The sequence below is a fragment of the Bathycoccus prasinos genome, assembly GCF_002220235.1.
Source record: "Bathycoccus prasinos genomic : Chromosome_13".
Classification (NCBI taxonomy): domain Eukaryota; kingdom Viridiplantae; phylum Chlorophyta; class Mamiellophyceae; order Mamiellales; family Bathycoccaceae; genus Bathycoccus; species Bathycoccus prasinos.
In genome coordinates this window covers 225686-243076 of record NC_023996.1, presented here as the reverse complement: position 1 = coordinate 243076, position 17391 = coordinate 225686, and the positions used below count along the sequence as shown (strand labels likewise).

Here is a 17391-nt window from a genome sequence, read left to right as displayed (position 1 = left end):
TATATAGATTATTATTATTATTCGGCCTTCATCTTTTAACAAAAGACAAGAGAGAGACAGAGACAGAGAGTAAGAGAGTAAGAGAGAGTAAGAGAGAGTAAGAGAGTTTTAAGAGAGACTTTAAGTTGTGACGCGAGCGACGACGAGGAAATGTTAAAAGAAAACGAGGACGAAAAAACTGAATTCCCTCAGACAAAAATCTCATCAAGTACACCACAAATCACAGAGCAGACTGCTGTTGTGTTGTTCGTATTCGTACGAAAGAGATCACACGCACACGGACGGGATGACGACGACGACGACGACGACGACGATGAGCGTTTCAGGGGCTCGTCTTTCTCACTTTCGAAGAAGACTTCCAAACTCTTCTTCTTCTCTTTCTCGAAGAATACGAATTTTGCAGAGGAGACGCATTTTCACCAACACCACGAATAACGAACTCGCCTTTTTTGTCGACGAAGAGGAGGAGGAAGAAGAAGATTTAGAAGAAGAAGAAGAAGACGAAGACGAAGAAGAAGAATCGTGGATAGGAGAGAAAGGCGCGTCGAAATCGACCACGATTGAACCGTTCGTCTTAGGCGAAACCAAGGACATTTTAGCCGTGTATAAACCAGCAAACTTGGGTTTCCACTCGGAGTTTTCCGACGGGTTGGTAAAAAAGTTACGAAAGATGAAGGAAAAAGACGAACGTTTTTACGAGTGCGAGAACATCTACCCCGTGCACAGATTGGACAAACCGACGAGTGGAATTGTTCTCTTCGCGACGAAGAAATCTGTCGCGAATAGTTTGTCCCGAGCGTTTGAGAATAAACGGATTGTTAAGTATTACGTAGGCGTCAGCGAGAGGAAACCGAGAAAGAAAATGGGCACCGTCACGGGAGACTTGAAAAAAGCAAGACGAGGGATGTATAAGCTGATGAGAACGATGGAAAATCCGTCCAAGACGACGTTTGTCTCGCGCGGGTTTACCGCGGAGGTGGGAAAGAAGGAGAACAACTTGCGCTTCTTCCTTTTTAAGCCAGAGACTGGAAAGACGCATCAGTTGCGCGTGGTCGCCAAATCTCTCGGTAGTGCACTTCTAGGAGACGAGATGTACGGTACCGGTCGTAAAAGTAATAGTATCGATAGAATGTATCTGCACGCGTGCGCGGTCAGGGTGCCCAAATTAGAAGTCGTAGACGAAGACGAAGGCGGGGGAGGAAAGTACGAAACTGAGCCGTTTCAGATAGTTTGTGCACCCAAAGAGGGTGAATATTGGGGACCTGTTGATGCGTTTCGAGAGTGGTTTGAAGAAGGAATGGATCAAGAGTGCGGACCCTGGTTCGACGATATTAGCTTGTTACGAAGCACGAATGTGGTCGCGTAATTTGAATTTTTGGGGTAGAAGGGACACGAGGGAGGAGAAATTGCTCTTCTGCGGGTAGTTGAATTAGATTAGATAATAGAACAAAGAGCAGAGCAGCGCGTTTAGAAGTACGTGTGTGTAACAATATCTTATGTACGTTTATGATGGTGAAGATAAGAATCTTCATTTTGTTTGTTTTGTTCGTTTCTTTTTCCACGAGGGAAAAGAGGGACGAATTTTTCTCTTTGAAAAGAAAACGACTTTTAACGCGCTTAACCGCCGAAGCCGTACAAGGTCTTGCCTTGTCTCTTCAACGCGTAGACGACATCCATGGCGGTGACCGTCTTTCTTCTGGCGTGTTCGGTGTACGTCACCGCATCACGGATAACGTTTTCCAAGAACACCTTCAAGACACCTCTGGTTTCTTCGTAGATTAAACCAGAGATTCTCTTGACGCCACCACGTCTCGCCAAACGACGGATCGCCGGCTTCGTGATGCCTTGGATGTTGTCTCTCAACACCTTGCGGTGTCTTTTGGCGCCACCTTTACCTAAACCTTTACCACCTTTACCTCTGCCGGACATTGTGAATATGTATTATATTTGTTTTTAAATGACGATTGACGGACGTTTTCGTTTTGTTTTTCGTGTTTTTTTGTGTTTTTTTGTCTGTTTTGTAGGGGTTACTTCTCAGTTTTGCTATAAAGAGTGCATTCGATGCATCAAAACGAGCATTTCAAAGGGGTTACTTCTAAAAAAGCTATACGAGATGAAAGCTACATCGAGAGAGTTTTATGGATGAAACTCCCTCTTTTCCTCAAAAGGAAAAGTTGGATGCTCCTCGCCACGTCTTCTGCAACAACACCTCTCCTCGTCGTCGACGTCGCCAGTCGTCGTCGTCGTCGTAACAACACGAAAGCGATGACAACGTCGTCGTCATCATCATTCCAAATGGGTCGCGATACCTTACGCGTCGACTTTGAACTTCACCGAGAGAATCGATTGCGATTGGCGCAGGCGATGGAAGAGAAAATCAACGCGGAGAAGAAGAAGACCAAGAAGGAACGTAACCTCGTCTTGGTGGAATCCGGGAAGCAAACGCAGAGATACGGCACGGACAACGAACCTTTGTTCAGACAAGAGTCGTATTTTCACTGGATGTTTGGCTGTCGCGAGAGCGATTGTTTCGGAGCGCTCGACGTGGAGAAAAAGAAAGCAATATTGTTCGTCCCTCGGTTACCGGACGAGTACGTCGTTTGGATGGGGAAACCGCTCTCGAACGAGGAGTTAGCGTCAAAATATAAAATAGAAGAGGTGCGATATGCGGACGAGTTAGAGGCGTATTTAGAGGAGGAAGGAGTTACGGCGCTCGTGCACGTGTTGAGCGGAACGAATACGGATTCGGGTTTGCCGACGTTGAAAGCGAACGTTCCTTCTTCGTCTAAAGTAGAAATAGACGAATCCATCTTGTTCGAAGAGATTACGCTGTTGCGAACGTTGAAAACAAAAAGAGAACAGGAAGTTTTGGAATACGCTTCGAAAATTTCCTCTCAAGCGCACGTCGCCGCGATTAAAAGTTTACAGCCGGGAACTATGGAGTATCAACTGGAGGCGGCGTTTTTACACCACATTTATAACCAAGGCGGAATGAGATTCAGCAGTTACCCGTCAATCTGCGCGAGTGGAAACAACGCGGCTGTACTTCACTACGGCCACTCCGGCGCGCCGAACGATAAAGAATGTAAATCGGGAGAATTAGTTCTGATGGATATGGGAGGTGAGTACCATTGCATGTGCGCAGATATCACGACGACCGTCCCGGTGAGTGGAAAATTTACCTCCGACCAAAAGATTTTCTACGACGGCGTTTTGCAAGCGCACAAGGACGTTCTGGCAAACATTAAGCCTGGCGCAGTTTGGACTGACTTGCACCTGCTCGCGGAACGAAGTATTTTATCCATGCTCCAAAAGTTAAACGTCCTCAACGAGAGCTCGAGCATGGAAGAAATGCTCGAAAACAGAGTGTGCGCGGTTTTCATGCCGCACGGTTTGGGGCATTTACTCGGCATCGACACGCACGACGTCGGCGGTTACGGTTTACGAAATTCTCGAGATCGAATTTTAAAACCAGGCTTGAAATCCTGTCGAACCGCGAAAGCGCTCGAGGAAAATAACGTCATGACGGTCGAACCCGGGTGCTACTTCGTCGACGCGCTCATAGACGACGTCAACATGAGCGAAAACGTCAAGAAGTGCATAAATTTCGATACCATCGATAAAAAGTTCCGAGGATTTGGCGGGGTACGAATAGAGGATAACTTAGTCGTCACCAAAACCGGATGTAAAAGTTGGACGAACGTTCCGAGAGAAACCGAGGACATCGAAAGAGTCATGAGCGGCGAACTCGTTTGGCCTTAATGAGTAGTTAAGTACTAACGTTGTTGTTGTTGTTGTTGTACAAGTATGGTAGTCTCTAGCGTAGTAAAATTACATTTCTGTTGTTCTCCTTTCAGTGTTTTGCGTCTCTCTCTCTCTCTTCTGTTGTTCTTTGTTTTCTGTTCTCTTCTCTGCTCTAATCTGCGCGTGCATCTATTTCCCCGTCGTCGTTTGGGTCCCCGTCGCCTCTGTCGTCGTCTTGTGCACGACTTCCTTCGCGCCCAACGTCTTCACGACTCGATCTTCCAAAAAGTTCGGCGCCGGCGTCGTCCTCGGCAGGTGCGAAAAGTCGTACAACAGAGAGTCGCACACGTGTTCCTCGTCCTCGCTGTTCTTTCTCGCCGCGTATTCTTCCCACCATTTCTTCAAGTTTTCGTCGTACTCTTCCAGTTTCTTTCGTCTCAACTCGTCGTCGATGACGACTCGTTTCGAGTGCGACTCGTCGCTCTCCGAAACTTCGACGATGTGTTGTTGGGAGTAGATGGCTTTCAAGACGTGGTCGGGGCACTGGACGTCGCGACACGTCGCTGGGTTTTCTCGCGGCATACTAAGAAATCAATCGACGTCAAAGTTGTTGTTGTTGTTGTTGTTGTTGTTGTTGTTGTTGTTTGTGTGTTGTGCTCAACGCGTGTCTTGTTGTGACTTACTCTAAAGAAGTTCGTGCGTGCGGGGAAATTCTCAAATGTTCTCGTTAACAAACTCCTCCAGAACAAAGAGAGAGAAAAAGAGAGAACGACGGGAAGAAGAGGAGACACGTGGGGTTATTTTTGTTACCCACGAACTCAGCGATGATTTTGAGAACGTTTTTGACTTTTATCAGTGTTCTCGTTTTCTTCTTCTTGACTTCTTCTTCCTCTTTGTCTTCTTCTTTGTCTTCTTCTTCTTCCGTTTTTGATGTCGAGAAGAACGTCGGGGACATCGACGAGAATGGAAAACCAATCGTCTCCTTAACAATAACGCCGGCAAAAAGGCACTTGTACGATCAATTCGTAAAGTACGACGACGTTAACGGTAACCTGTACATCTTGGAGGATCTGGAAGTGGACAAGAGGTACGAGTTAAGGGCGAGTTATTCGGCCAAGACGCCCGGGAAATTTTCGATTGTTTTATTAGAAGGAGGAGAAGGAAAAGGAGAGGAAGAAGAGAGTGAAAGTCGTTTACGTCGCCGTAGTCGGAAGTTACTGGACGTGGAGAAAATAGCGTTTAAAGTATCGAATTACGATGAGAGTAATAGTAACGAAGGAACGACTCGTCTGTTCTTCTCCTCTTCTTCCTCCTCCAAAAGAAGAGCGTACGCGAGAGTCTCCGTGGACTCCTCAAACGTCGTCCCTACGAAAGGATACAGACAGTTCCCACAAGAAGGGGTTACGTTTAACTTGACGCTAGAGGAGTGTTTCTTCTTCGGGTTAATACCGATACATTCGATTCCAGCGATTGCGTTGTGCGTCGCGATGGTAGCTTTCGGACTTTTGATCGGGAAACCGTTCGCGGCTTTTTTATGGAGGGAAGATTTTACGCTTTGGTCGTCGACGAACCGGCGGCTCAAGAAAACGTAGTTTACGATATGAAGTGTGTGTGTGTACATTAGTTAAAATATTCTTAGTAGTCTTAGTAGTAGTAGTAGTGGTGTAGATAGATATTAGACACACGTACCAAGATGCAAACGCGCTATTAAGCTAGAAAAGCATTATTATGCTACTATTACGTTAAAATTTTTCTACAATTACGCCGCCTCGGACGAAGTTTTCATTTGCTCAAACATCTGACCCATTAACTCCATATCCATCGGATTCCTCTCATTCACTCCAACCACTGGTGGTCCGAATCTCTCCACGTCAATCTTTGGTTCATTTTCACAGACGTACGACCAGTGCTTATTCGCCATCGTCCTCTTCGCTTTCGCGAGCGTCACCGTCAGCGTCTTTGTTTTTAACTTTTCATCCGAGTCGATTTCCCACGTGCTCTCGTCCACGTTCACGTCCGCAAAGAGTCTGTTGTTCTTCGTTCCTTCGCTAAAAACAATCGCATCTCGTATCTTCGCGTCCAAAGTCTTCCGTTTGATCTCGATTTTACACTCCTTCCCTTTCACTTCGAACGACTCCAGCGGAATGTGAATACTAATCTCCGTTTCTGTTTGCGTCCACGAATACTTCTCCGTCGTTCCTCCGCACTCCTCCGGTGATAACGCGCTCATCTCCCCACCTTTGTCTTTGCTCAATCCCATGTTCCCTTGCGCGGCTAATTTTGCCATCTGAATCCTAAACTGTTTCGATTGTTCCTCTTCCTCCAACGAGTGCGTTTGAGAGACGTTTTCCCGTTTCAACAACTCCTCTTCCAATTCTCTCAGAAGCTCTGCTTGTTTCGATTGCTTTTGCTCCATCGCGATGGTTTCCAACTCGTCCGCTATTTTATTAGTACTACCTTCAGCACTGTTATCATTGTTCTCGTCGTCGTCGTCGTCCTCGTCGTCTTCTCTTATGATTGCCATCTTTGTTGTGAAGATGGTTTCTTGTGGAAAGAAGAAAAAAGAGATACGGGGAAAAAGCGCGAGAAGAAAGAGACACGAAGATAAACGCACTTTAGGAGAGGGGTAAAGAATGACGACGACGAGCACCATCATCATCAGCAACAACATTCCTACTACCACCAACAACGCCTTAAAGGTGCTCAAAAAGAGTCGTCGGCCGACGACGACGGCGGCGTCTTCATCATCATCGTCGTCGACTTTTATCCTAAAGAGCAGCAAGAGTAAAAGCAATACTAAAAGTAGCAGATGCAGAGGTGGCGTACTATTATTCGACTCTTCTTTGTTGTCTTCTTCTTTATCGAAGAAGTGTATGTTTCCTCCTCGTCGTTTATGTCGTCGGAGAGCTTACTCGCGGTTGTTGGCAAAAGTCTCCGCGACAAAGCCACCACAGGGAGGAGGAGGAGGAAACGAAGCTAAGAAAAACAACAAGAACTATCGGTTTACGATTTTATCCTTAGTCGCGCTGGCGTTACTCTTGTGCAACGCGGACCGAGTGATCATGTCCATCGTCGGTTTACCCATGTCTAAAATGAACGGCTGGGACGTTAAAGTTTTGGGTTTAATCCAGTCGTCTTTCTTGTTCGGGTACGCGTTGACGCCGATATTCGGAGGAGTTCTGGCGGATAAAATAGGCGGAGCGCGAGTGTTGTTGGGAGGTTTATTGGTTTGGTCGTTGGCGACGATGGTGACGCCGTTGGCGGCGTCGACGAAATCTATTCCTTTATTGTGCTTGTGTCGCGTTGTGATGGGTTTAGGCGAAGGGGTGGCGTTGCCGTGCATGAACAACGTGGCCTCGCGGTGGGTGCCAAAATTCGAACGGTCGAGAGCCGTGAGTTTTTGTATGGGTGGGTTTCAAAGTGGATCGATGATTGGTTTGTTAGTCGCGCCGTTGTTGATGTCGAGGTTTGGAATAGCTGGTCCTTTTTACGTGTTTGGTGCGATTGGCGTCGCGTGGGCGGCCGTTTGGAACGCGCGCGCGACGAGTTACCCTCGAGCGAACGAAAGGGTCGGCGAGGAGGAGTTGAAATTTATCGAAGACGGCGGGGCGATTGTTGATCATCTTCGGAGCAGTAGCAGTGAAAGCAGTAGTAGTAGTAGTGGGAAAGAAATAGATGATGAAGTAGTAGTAGTAACAGGAGTGGAGAAAAAGACAACACCGTGGAAGATGTTACTGTCGCATCCAGCCACTTGGGCGTGCGTCGTCGCCAATTTTGTCAACAACTTTGGCTTTTTCATTCTGTTGGCGTGGATGCCCAAGTATTTCAACGACGTCGTAAAACTCAATTTAGCGACGAGTTCGTGGTTCTCCGCGTTACCATGGGCTACCATGGCGGTAAGCGGCGTATTTGCGGGCATTTTAGCCGATAGAATGCTTTCCGAGTGGAAAGTCTCCACGGCGACCACTCGCAAGTTCATTCAATCCGTCGGCTTTTTAGGTCCAGCTTTATGTTTGCTCGTCTTAGGTCTGAAAGGTTTCGCAATCACGCCCGGGTTTGCTTTAACGACGTTAACCGTCGCCGTTGGGTGCACGGCATTTTCTCAATCCGGTTTCCTCGTCAACTTTGCGGAGATTGGACCGAAATATGCGAGCACTATTCACGGCGTCGCGAACACGGCCGGGTCTATCGCCGGTATGGTAGGCACGTACGTCGTCGGTTGGATTCTTTCGCGTTCGGTGGAGAGCGGGTGGTCGAACGTCATGTACATGACGTCTGCGACGTACGTCGTCGGTGCCCTCGTCTGGCTCGCGTTTATGAGCGGCGAGCAGGTGTTCTTTTGATTTTTTTTTGCAAGGAAAGAATGTGCTCTTTTAAAGTTAAAGAGTGTGTTTGCGCGTGTACTATGTAACGTAATGTAATGATGATGAGAAATCTTATGCGTGTTTATGATGGTGGAAAGAATACTTTCCATTTTTTGTTTGTTTTGAGTTTAGAAACTCGCCCTTAGAAGACAAACTTCTTAAGCGCGTTCGCCTCTGATTCTTCTCGCCAACTGGACATCCTTCGGCATGATGGTGACTCTCTTGGCGTGGATCGCGCACAAGTTGGTGTCTTCGAACAAGCCAACCAAGTACGCTTCGGACGCTTCTTGCAACGCCAAGACCGCGGAGGATTGGAATCGCAAGTCAGTCTTGAAATCTTGGGCGATTTCTCTGACCAAACGTTGGAACGGCAACTTTCGGATGAGCAATTCCGTGGACTTTTGGTACTTTCGGATTTCTCTCAACGCGACGGTACCCGGGCGGTATCTGTGCGGCTTCTTGACGCCACCAGTCGCCGGCGCGGATTTGCGCGCGGCCTTAGTCGCGAGTTGCTTTCTCGGGGCTTTGCCACCGGTGGATTTACGAGCAGTTTGTTTGGTACGAGCCATTGTGTTTGATTTATAATGAGGTTTTCTTTCGTGTCAACGATTCATTTGAACCATTCGAAAACAAAAGAAGGTTAGAAATCAAGATTTAACGTTTTGTACGACATCAGATGTATCACTGATTCATATGAATCAAAACTTCTCAAAGACACAGATATGTTAAATATCTATCGAACAAGTTCACGCGCGATCAAATCCGTGAACAGTAACGTACCTTTCAGCGCGCTTAATGTCGCCGAATATTTAAGGTCTTGCATTTTCGAGCATTTGCGAAAAAAAGGTGCACTTTGCACACTATCATTTAGGGTTGTACATGCACAACTAGTCGCACGTATTCGACGCTCGAGGAACTCGGAGAGCAAATGAAAAGCTAAAAAGTTCTGATGCGATAGATATAGGGATGATAGATGGTTACGAGGAGTTATATTGTATAATTATTTCTTTTAAAACGTGATACGCGTTCCAAGTGATAAGGATCGAGGTTGTTCTTTTTGTTGTATTTTCTTGTCGTTGATTGAATTTCGTCTTCGTAGCTTTTTCACTCGCGACCTTCTCAAACGCTCGTTTTGATGCATCAAATGCACTCTTTATAGCAAAACTGAGAAGTAACCCCTACAAAACAGGCAAAAAACACAAAAAAACACGAAAAACAAAACGAAAACGTCCGTTCAAATCGTCATTTAAAAACAAATATAACACATATTCACAATGTCCGGCAGAGGTAAAGGTGGTAAAGGTTTAGGTAAAGGTGGCGCCAAAAGACACCGCAAGGTGTTGAGAGACAACATCCAAGGCATCACGAAGCCGGCGATCCGTCGTTTGGCGAGACGTGGTGGCGTCAAGAGAATCTCTGGTTTAATCTACGAAGAAACCAGAGGTGTCTTGAAGGTGTTCTTGGAAAACGTTATCCGTGATGCGGTGACGTACACCGAACACGCCAGAAGAAAGACGGTCACCGCCATGGATGTCGTCTACGCGTTGAAGAGACAAGGCAAGACCTTGTACGGCTTCGGCGGTTAAGCGCGTTAAAAGTCGTTTTCTTTTCAAAGAGAAAAATTCGTCCCTCTTTTCCCTCGTGGAAAAAGAGAACAAAACAAACAAAATGAAGATTCTTATCTTCACCATCATAAACGTACATAAGATATCATCATTAAGCACACACACGCGTGCTACTGTATACAACGCACAACTCATTTTTATTAATAACATATCAACGCGCAAAACTATCTATATAATTTGGTCAAATCAAATTTACGACGATTTCGAGGAAGGCTTCGCGTTGCCTCCAGTGGCGTTGGCGAGGCCCCCACCTTTGCTTTTCCCGCGCCACAACAAGCGAATAGGTGTCCCATCGAATCCAATATTTTTCCTCAACTGTCTTTCCATGAATCTCTTGTACGTATCCGAGAACAGTTTTGGGTCGTTGCAAAAAAACACAAACGTCGGAGGTCGAATAGCCGCTTGCGTGGTGTAATAGATTCGGCCCTTCTTGTTCGCCTTGGCCGGCGGCGCCTTCCACAACGTCGCCTCTTGGACGACGGCGTTTAACGTCGCCGTCGTTAACCGTTTCTTGTGTATCACGGAAGCCTCGTAGGAAGCGTCTAAAATCTTAGTAATTCTCTGCCCAGTTAACGCGCTTGTGTAAATAATACTCGCCCACTCAAACACTCGCAACTTCGAGCGCAAGTCGTCCGTGTACGAGTTCATCGTGTACGTATCTTTGTCCACTAAATCCCACTTGTTGCAACACAAAACGAGCGCACATCCCTCTTGCACGGCTCTTTCGGCTAAAACGAAGTCCTGCTGCGTCGCGCCTTCCGTCGCGTCGATGACTAGAACGACAACATCGGCGCGTTTCATCGCTTGTAAAGCTCTCCCGATGGATTGTTGCTCTAAACCAAATTTTTTCTCCTCGCCTTTGATACTTTTTGAGTCCCTTTTAATTTGCGTTCGTCTTCGAATACCCGCCGTATCGATCAACGTAAACTCTCTATCCGGATGATTCTTATCGACTACATCCGTATCGATCGTATCTCGAGTTGTTCCAGAAAAATCAGACACGATCGACCTCGGAGTTCCGGCTAAGCCGTTCAGTAAAGAACTCTTCCCGACGTTTGGTCGTCCAACGATGGCGACTTGAATAGGTAACTCTTTATCCTCTTTCTCCTTATTTTCTTCCGCGATAGATATTTGTTCCTCCATCGTCGGTGGTTCCGGTAAGCTTTCGCAAACTGCGTCCAACAGTTCCCCGGTTCCCGTGCCGCTAATCGCCGAAACGCCAATCGGCGCCACGCTTTTTGAGGACAACTGCCAGAAATCCAAAACCATCTCTTCGCCTCTCGTGCTCGATTCGCACTTATTCACCGCTAGATGCACTGGAATATCCGCGTGATGCTTTCTCAACCATCTAAAAATCTCTTTATCCGCGGCAGTCAATCCGGATTGACCGTCCGTGACAAAGATTAAAACATCCGCCTCTCTCACCGCTTCTGCCGCTTGCGCTTCAATCATCCCTGGTAAAATTTCAACGCCTCCAATTCTATCGATCGAAGGCGCCGCGTTCGGGTCTCCGGGTAAGTTTTCCAACCCACCCGTATCTACGAGCATAAACTCGTGATCTCCCCAAAACGCTCTCACGTACATTCGATCTCTCGTGACCCCTGGTTCGTCAAAAACGATCGCTCTTTTCGTCCCCGTCAATCGATTAAACAACGCAGACTTCCCTACGTTTGGTCGACCGACGACGGCGACTTTCGGCAACAACTCTTGCGGAATCGTCCCCCAATCTCTCCTCGTCCGGCGTCGTCTCGTTTTTTGATCGTCCTCTGGAACACCTTTTTCCTTTTCTTCCTCCTCCTCCTCGTCGTCGAATTCCGAATCGCTCACCGTCTTTGTCAGTTCCAACTGTTCCATGCTTTCCGCCGAGGCTTTCGCCAACTCCTTCGCCCAAGAGGAGGCAAACTTCGCCGCCTCTCGGTCCAACTCTTTTTGCTCCTTGGAGGAGATTTCGATGACGGCTTTGCTCGAATCGATCACGTTGGTCTTCGTTTTAGGCGTCTTCTTTGTCTTCTTCTCCTCCTTCTTTTCATCAAAGAAGTTTTCTCCTTCCTTCGCGTTGGTGCCTCCTCCTGCTCGGTCGTTGGTCGCCGCCGCTCCATTATTGGTGACACCGGCGGAGGAGAACGCGCGAGAAGAAGACGAAGAAGAAGAAGAAAAAGCCAAAGACCGCCGCCTTCCCGCGAAAAAGGAGTTCAAGCGCGGCGAAAGTGGCGCTCTCGTACCCGTCGTACCCGTCGTCGTCGTCGTCGAGGGAGAAAAGACTCGAATAAGAGAAGACATCTTACAACTCGTCATTGGAAAGAAAAAACTCGCCGCCACACCGCGCTTTAATGATTTTTGGAGTCTCGTCTGAATCGTCGTCGCTTTTTTTTCGCTTCTCGCACGACTACCACCACTCCCTGATGAGAAGCGAGAAGAGAGAAGCGCGCGAAGAGCGAATACTCTTTTTAACGATATATTATATATATGTGTGTGAGCGTTTGAGAATATACTAGTATTACGTAGTATTATTAGTATTGTGAAGTTTGTCTTCTTAAAATCGATGGGGCGGCAGAAAAGTGCAAAAAGTGGCTCAAGTCCTTTTTCCCGCCTTTTTTTGTACCAACAAACAACACAAAAAATTTTCTCATCTGTCGCATTCATTACTTTCTCTAAACTACTTCTGTTCAGAGAAGAAAAAAGACATATGAGCGCAAAAACGCGTAAAGGTAACGAACACGACGACGGGGGTACTACTCGTAATACTCACGGTAGTCCTCTTCAAATTCGAGGACAGATGGCGTCGATGACTTTAGATGACGACGACGACGAAAATGATGATGATGATGAAAAAATGGTACGAAAATTGAGAAAAGAAATCACGTTTAAATTCCGCGTGAAGTTTTATACCAAATGGGGAGAGAACGTGGTGGTGTGCGGGAAATCGCAAGCGATGGGAGAGTACGACGCGACGAAAGGGGCGTGGATGAGCTGCGAACACATCGTTTTAAATACCGTGAAGACGAAGACGAAGAAGACGAAGAATAACGCGGATGAAAAAGAAGAGGAAGAAAGTTTCGAAGATGATGAAGAAGATTCAGGAGAAGAAGATTCAGGAGAAGAGGAACGCGAAGGAGGAGACGAACTGTTGTGGACGGCGACGAAAACCATGCGATGGGACGAACCGTTCGAATACAGGTACGCGGTGGTGGATTCGCACGGGTCGGTGATATTATGGGACGCACCTATTCGAATAGCAAAACTAGAACGGCAGACGTCGCGAGCTTTAACCGGGAACGGCGAGAACGTGGTGGAGTTTACGGATACTTTTGAAAGGAAAAACCACGCAGAGACGCTGTTTTCAAAGAGAAGATTCGCCGAGGTGGTTTTGGATAAAGTGTTAGCGGGAGGACAAGGAGGAGCGACGCACGCCGCCGCGGTCGTGAAGCCTCAGCCGTGCGAATTTTTGCGAAGCGGCATTTTGTCCGGGAAGAAGAATGATGCGAACGGCGACGCGAGTTTACGCGTGGTAGTTTTGCGATTTCAAGTGAAAGCGATGCGAATGCCAAGTAAACGACCGGGGAGTAAAGTCTCCGTGAGAGTGACGGGAAGTTGTCAATCGCTCGGGAAGTGGGATCGCTCGCGAGCGATGCGAATGGGAAACGACGAGTGCTTCGAAGTGTTGTCTCCTGCGTCCAGCGATGCTTCAGAACATACCGTTAAAGATAGGAACAACACTTCGAGTAGTAACGACAACAATAATGGATATTGTTGGCACTTGGAAGTCGCGTGCGCTTCGAGCGAACTTCCCGTGAGATATAAGTACGAAATTTGGGACGACGATATCGAGCAAGTCATCGAAAGCGAAGAATGTAAGAGAACTATCGGTATCGATTGGGACTTGAAAAAACGCCAATTCGACGAAGAGCTGCATAGAAAAAACAGAAACAATAACAATAATAACAATAACAACAATCGTGAGGGTGGGGAAATCGAGGGAACGTCGACGGAAATAAACGACGACGGCGAGGAAGACGCAGAGAAAACACCGACGAGGCACCGCGCGACGCCGACCAAAAAGAAGACGTCGACATCTTCGTCGTATGAGCCACCAAAATGTATCGTCGCGTCCGACGGACACTTTGCGCATGCGAAAGCTTTTCGTTGTGCGGGTGTTGCGGTGCCAGTCTTCTCTTTACGATCCTCAAAGTCCCTCGGTTGCGGTGAATTTTCAGATCTCAAATTGATGGCGGATTTCTGTCGCGAATCTGGATTTCGGATTTTACAGTTGCTCCCAGTCAACGACACGAGAGTGCACGGGATGTGGTGGGATTCCTATCCGTACAGTTCGCTATCCGTTCACGCTTTACACCCGATGTATTTGCGCGTGACTGAGCTCGATCAGGAGGAGTTGAACTTCCCTGGAAGCGAAGAGATGACAAAATTTATCGAGGCGAAACGTCGCGAGCTTCAAGAGCTGAAAGACGTCGACTACGAAGAGACGCTTCGAGTGAAAATGTTTGTCGCTCGAAAATTACACAAGCGCTTTCTCGCATCGATGCCTACGACGGAAAGTGGTAGTTATGCGAACGGGTTAGGTAGTGCGAGTAAAAGTAGCGCGGGTGTGAGTAGTAACAGTAAGAAAGCTTTAATTGAGTCGTTCGAGAGGTTCGTGAGCGAAAACCAGGAGTGGTTGAAACCGTACGCGGTGTTTTGCGCGTTGGCTGAAATTTTTCAAACCACGGAGCATTGGCTGTGGGGTCACCTCGCGAAGTGCGACGATAAATTGATCGAAAAATTAACCGATCCGGAAACATCTCCTATTTATTCTGAAGGTGTGCACTTCGTGTACTATTTGCAGTGGCGTTTGCACATGCAACTGAAAGAAGCCTCGACGTATTTGAAACAGTTTGGCATCGCACTTAAAGGCGATTTACCGATTGGTGTCGATAAACGTTCTGTGGACGTGTGGAGAAAACCAGAACTGTTCCGTTTCTATACAAATACGGGCGCACCTCCCGATGCGTTCGATAAGAACGGTCAAAATTGGAAGTTTCCAACCTACGATTGGGAACAGATGAAACGGGATGGAAATTACAGTTGGTGGCGTTCGAGATTACGCTCGATGGAGAAATACTTTTCGCTCGTTCGCGTGGATCATATCTTGGGGTTCTTTCGCATATGGGAACTGCCGGCGCACTGCGAGTCTGGTATCATGGGTCGCTTTCGCCCATCTGTCCCGATATCAAGGCAAGAGCTCGAAGCGGTCGGTCTTTGGGACATCGATCGATTGACGATTCCTAGAGCAGATGCGTCTGACTTGGAATTCTTTTTCGGCGCGAGAGCGGCGGAAGTTGCCGCTCGATTTTTCGATGAAAACGAGCTCTTCTCGAACTCTAGCGATTCAAATGTCAACAGAGCTGGTATAATTGGTGGTGGTGGTGGAGATCTCTCCTTCACCAAACGGTTGCAAAACAAGTATTGGACGTTCAAACCTGAGTATTCCACGGAGGTTCAAATTTTAAAGTGCGAGCAGTTGAAAATTCGAGAAGGATCGCCGGATTGGCTCGTCGCCGAAACGAACGAAATTAAGAACGGTTTACTCGAACTCACCAGAAACGTCTGTCTCTTGAGATCGGCGTACGATCCAAGCGCTACCGAGGGTGTTCACAGCGTTGCGATGTTTGATAAGGATGCGTTTTATCCAAGGTTTGATATGGAACGAACTCGACTGTTTCAAAAGCTCGAGTGCTGGCAACGCAGCGCACTTTCTCGAATCAGTCATGAACATTATACGACGAGGCAACGATTCTTGTGGACCCAAAACGCGCACACGACGATACCTGCGATTACAAACTCGACAAACATGCTCGTATGTGGCGAAGACTTGGGATTGGTTCCCGATTTTGTTCCCGGAGAGATGCAAAATTTAGGCATTTTGGGTTTGCGCATTCAACGGATGCCGGCGCCTGAGCAAGGCGAGAACAACAACAGCGAATTCGGTATTCCGAGCAGATACCCGTACGATACCGTGTGCTCTCCTTCCTGTCACGACACGACAACTTTTCGTGCCTGGTTCGAAGAAGACGAGAATCGACGCAAAAAGTACTACTCGCAAATTCTCGGTCAAGATATCTCGACGACGCCGAAGCGATGCACGACGGAAACCATGCGCGCAGTCATCAAGCAACACTTAGAGTCGCCCAGCGCGTTGGCGATATTTGCGCTCGCGGATGTTTTAGCCATGGACACAAATTACATAAACGAACGCGACCCGAAGGAAGAGACCATCAACGATCCGACGAATTCGCGTCATTATTGGAGATTTCGGTTTCATACGAATTTGGAAGACATGAAAAAGAACGAACAGTTAACGGGTGAGCTCAAGAAGATGGTCTTTGAGAGCGGCAGAAACGTCCCGAAATGAAATAGATTAGTAAATGAATAGACTTGTATATACTATGTGTGTATATACCCTAGACGTACTAATGCGCGTGCTAATTTCTAATTAAACTCTACTTCTCCTCAAACAACGCTCTTACGTATTCATCCTGATGCCAACGTCCAATCTCACAGTGTGGCACGTTCTCCCAAGATTTCGTATAAACGGCGGCGTTCCCTCTGTCCCTTTGTCGTTGCGCAAACTCTTGCACTTCATTCACGGGAACCAACTTATCGCTCTCGGAAAAGAGCATCTTCAGCGGAATGTTGACATCTAAAGCGGTCTCCCATGCGGCATACGCGTTGTTTATTTTTCTTTGCAAGTTCTCATCTGATAACAACGTGTTCGCCAAGTTATCCAAAGCAGATTTCATCAAACCACCGATGATACTACTCTCTCCTTCTTTTGAAGTATTGTTATCGTATATATCTTCCACCCTACTCCCTAACAATACCGATGCGAACGCTCGCGAAATCACCTCCGCGCTCAACTTCGCCGGCGCGCAATCTAAAGTCACCGATTTGATCTTCATCTTGAATTTCTTCGCCAACTGTGCATTCACAGAACAATCATCCTCTCTCTTCTTCACATCGCTGGCGTGATGGAACAAGTTCCCGGCGAACAAAAAACCCCCGTTGGAGAACGAGTGCACGTGCACTCCCTCTATCGCTTCTTCCTCGAAAAATCCTGTCAGGAAGTCGTTTGCAATTTGTGTCGTCATATTCGGCGACAAGGATGCCAACGCCGGCGGTGCGACCACGATGACTTTCTCGCCCATTCGTCTGTTCTCGTACATTTGCGCGTACTTTCTCACGTGCTTTTTATCGCTTCCAAACCACGCGAATATTACGATCACGTCTTTGTTTCTTCTTTTATCTTTGTTGTCTGCTTCAAACGTGAACACATCGATAGCGTTCGTAATCTTCTCGCATCGGATGGTCGAAGAAGACCACCCTGACTTTTGAGAAGAAGAATAATAACTACTACTACTACTGCTACTACTCTCCGCTCTGACGATTGGCAAATTCGTCGTCGTCGTCGTCGTCGTCCCGGTTTTGTACTTTTTGAACAAAGCCAAGGAGACTAATCGAGAAGATACGAGAGACATTTTTTGTGGTGGGGTGGTTGAAAGTGAGATTTTTTCAGAAATGAGAAAAAGTTGAAAAAATGAACACTCTGTTAACTACTTTTGCTTCGACGAGAGGAGGATGATTTGCGAGATTTTTAGGAGATGAGA

The 17391-nt window shown here is 47.2% G+C and overlaps 12 protein-coding genes across 12 annotated transcripts; 6 read left to right on the top strand and 6 right to left on the bottom strand.

Annotated features, from left to right (window-relative positions):
* Nucleotides 1-313: 313 nt before the first annotated feature.
* On the top strand, nucleotides 314-1366 carry Bathy13g00890 (pseudouridine synthase Rlu family protein; the record flags this gene model as incomplete). Its single annotated transcript, XM_007509594.1, has 1 exon — nucleotides 314-1366. The coding sequence occupies one exon, from the start codon at nucleotides 314-316 to the stop codon at nucleotides 1364-1366; it is 1053 nt and encodes a 350-aa protein (XP_007509656.1).
* A 251-nt stretch (nucleotides 1367-1617) lies between these two features.
* Nucleotides 1618-1929, bottom strand: Bathy13g00880 (histone H4; the record flags this gene model as incomplete). The annotated part of the gene is made up of 1 exon (XM_007509370.1): nucleotides 1618-1929. One exon carries the CDS (start codon nucleotides 1927-1929, stop codon nucleotides 1618-1620), a length of 312 nt encoding a protein of 103 aa, XP_007509432.1.
* A 132-nt stretch (nucleotides 1930-2061) lies between these two features.
* Bathy13g00870 (xaa-Pro dipeptidase) lies at nucleotides 2062-3762 on the top strand (the record flags this gene model as incomplete). The annotated part of the gene is made up of 1 exon (XM_007509371.1): nucleotides 2062-3762. One exon carries the CDS (start codon nucleotides 2062-2064, stop codon nucleotides 3760-3762), a length of 1701 nt encoding a protein of 566 aa, XP_007509433.1.
* Nucleotides 3763-3933: 171 nt separating this feature from the next.
* Bathy13g00860 (predicted protein) lies at nucleotides 3934-4326 on the bottom strand (the record flags this gene model as incomplete). The annotated part of the gene is made up of 1 exon (XM_007509462.1): nucleotides 3934-4326. One exon carries the CDS (start codon nucleotides 4324-4326, stop codon nucleotides 3934-3936), a length of 393 nt encoding a protein of 130 aa, XP_007509524.1.
* A 242-nt stretch (nucleotides 4327-4568) lies between these two features.
* Bathy13g00850 (unknown protein) lies at nucleotides 4569-5336 on the top strand (the record flags this gene model as incomplete). Its single annotated transcript, XM_007509329.1, has 1 exon — nucleotides 4569-5336. One exon carries the CDS (start codon nucleotides 4569-4571, stop codon nucleotides 5334-5336), a length of 768 nt encoding a protein of 255 aa, XP_007509391.1.
* A 167-nt stretch (nucleotides 5337-5503) lies between these two features.
* Nucleotides 5504-6268, bottom strand: Bathy13g00840 (predicted protein; the record flags this gene model as incomplete). Its single annotated transcript, XM_007509501.1, has 1 exon — nucleotides 5504-6268. The coding sequence occupies one exon, from the start codon at nucleotides 6266-6268 to the stop codon at nucleotides 5504-5506; it is 765 nt and encodes a 254-aa protein (XP_007509563.1).
* Nucleotides 6269-6377: 109 nt separating this feature from the next.
* On the top strand, nucleotides 6378-8087 carry Bathy13g00830 (predicted protein; the record flags this gene model as incomplete). The annotated part of the gene is made up of 1 exon (XM_007509407.1): nucleotides 6378-8087. The coding sequence occupies one exon, from the start codon at nucleotides 6378-6380 to the stop codon at nucleotides 8085-8087; it is 1710 nt and encodes a 569-aa protein (XP_007509469.1).
* Nucleotides 8088-8266: 179 nt separating this feature from the next.
* Nucleotides 8267-8677, bottom strand: Bathy13g00820 (histone H3; the record flags this gene model as incomplete). Its single annotated transcript, XM_007509396.1, has 1 exon — nucleotides 8267-8677. The coding sequence occupies one exon, from the start codon at nucleotides 8675-8677 to the stop codon at nucleotides 8267-8269; it is 411 nt and encodes a 136-aa protein (XP_007509458.1).
* A 705-nt stretch (nucleotides 8678-9382) lies between these two features.
* Nucleotides 9383-9694, top strand: Bathy13g00810 (histone H4; the record flags this gene model as incomplete). The annotated part of the gene is made up of 1 exon (XM_007509372.1): nucleotides 9383-9694. One exon carries the CDS (start codon nucleotides 9383-9385, stop codon nucleotides 9692-9694), a length of 312 nt encoding a protein of 103 aa, XP_007509434.1.
* Nucleotides 9695-9925: 231 nt separating this feature from the next.
* On the bottom strand, nucleotides 9926-12376 carry Bathy13g00800 (GTP-binding protein EngA; the record flags this gene model as incomplete). Its single annotated transcript, XM_007509321.1, has 1 exon — nucleotides 9926-12376. The coding sequence occupies one exon, from the start codon at nucleotides 12374-12376 to the stop codon at nucleotides 9926-9928; it is 2451 nt and encodes an 816-aa protein (XP_007509383.1).
* Nucleotides 12377-12509: 133 nt separating this feature from the next.
* Bathy13g00790 (4-alpha-glucanotransferase) lies at nucleotides 12510-16139 on the top strand (the record flags this gene model as incomplete). The annotated part of the gene is made up of 1 exon (XM_007509545.1): nucleotides 12510-16139. One exon carries the CDS (start codon nucleotides 12510-12512, stop codon nucleotides 16137-16139), a length of 3630 nt encoding a protein of 1209 aa, XP_007509607.1.
* An 88-nt stretch (nucleotides 16140-16227) lies between these two features.
* On the bottom strand, nucleotides 16228-17262 carry Bathy13g00780 (unknown protein; the record flags this gene model as incomplete). The annotated part of the gene is made up of 1 exon (XM_007509449.1): nucleotides 16228-17262. The coding sequence occupies one exon, from the start codon at nucleotides 17260-17262 to the stop codon at nucleotides 16228-16230; it is 1035 nt and encodes a 344-aa protein (XP_007509511.1).
* Between the last annotated feature and the right edge of the window lie 129 nt (nucleotides 17263-17391).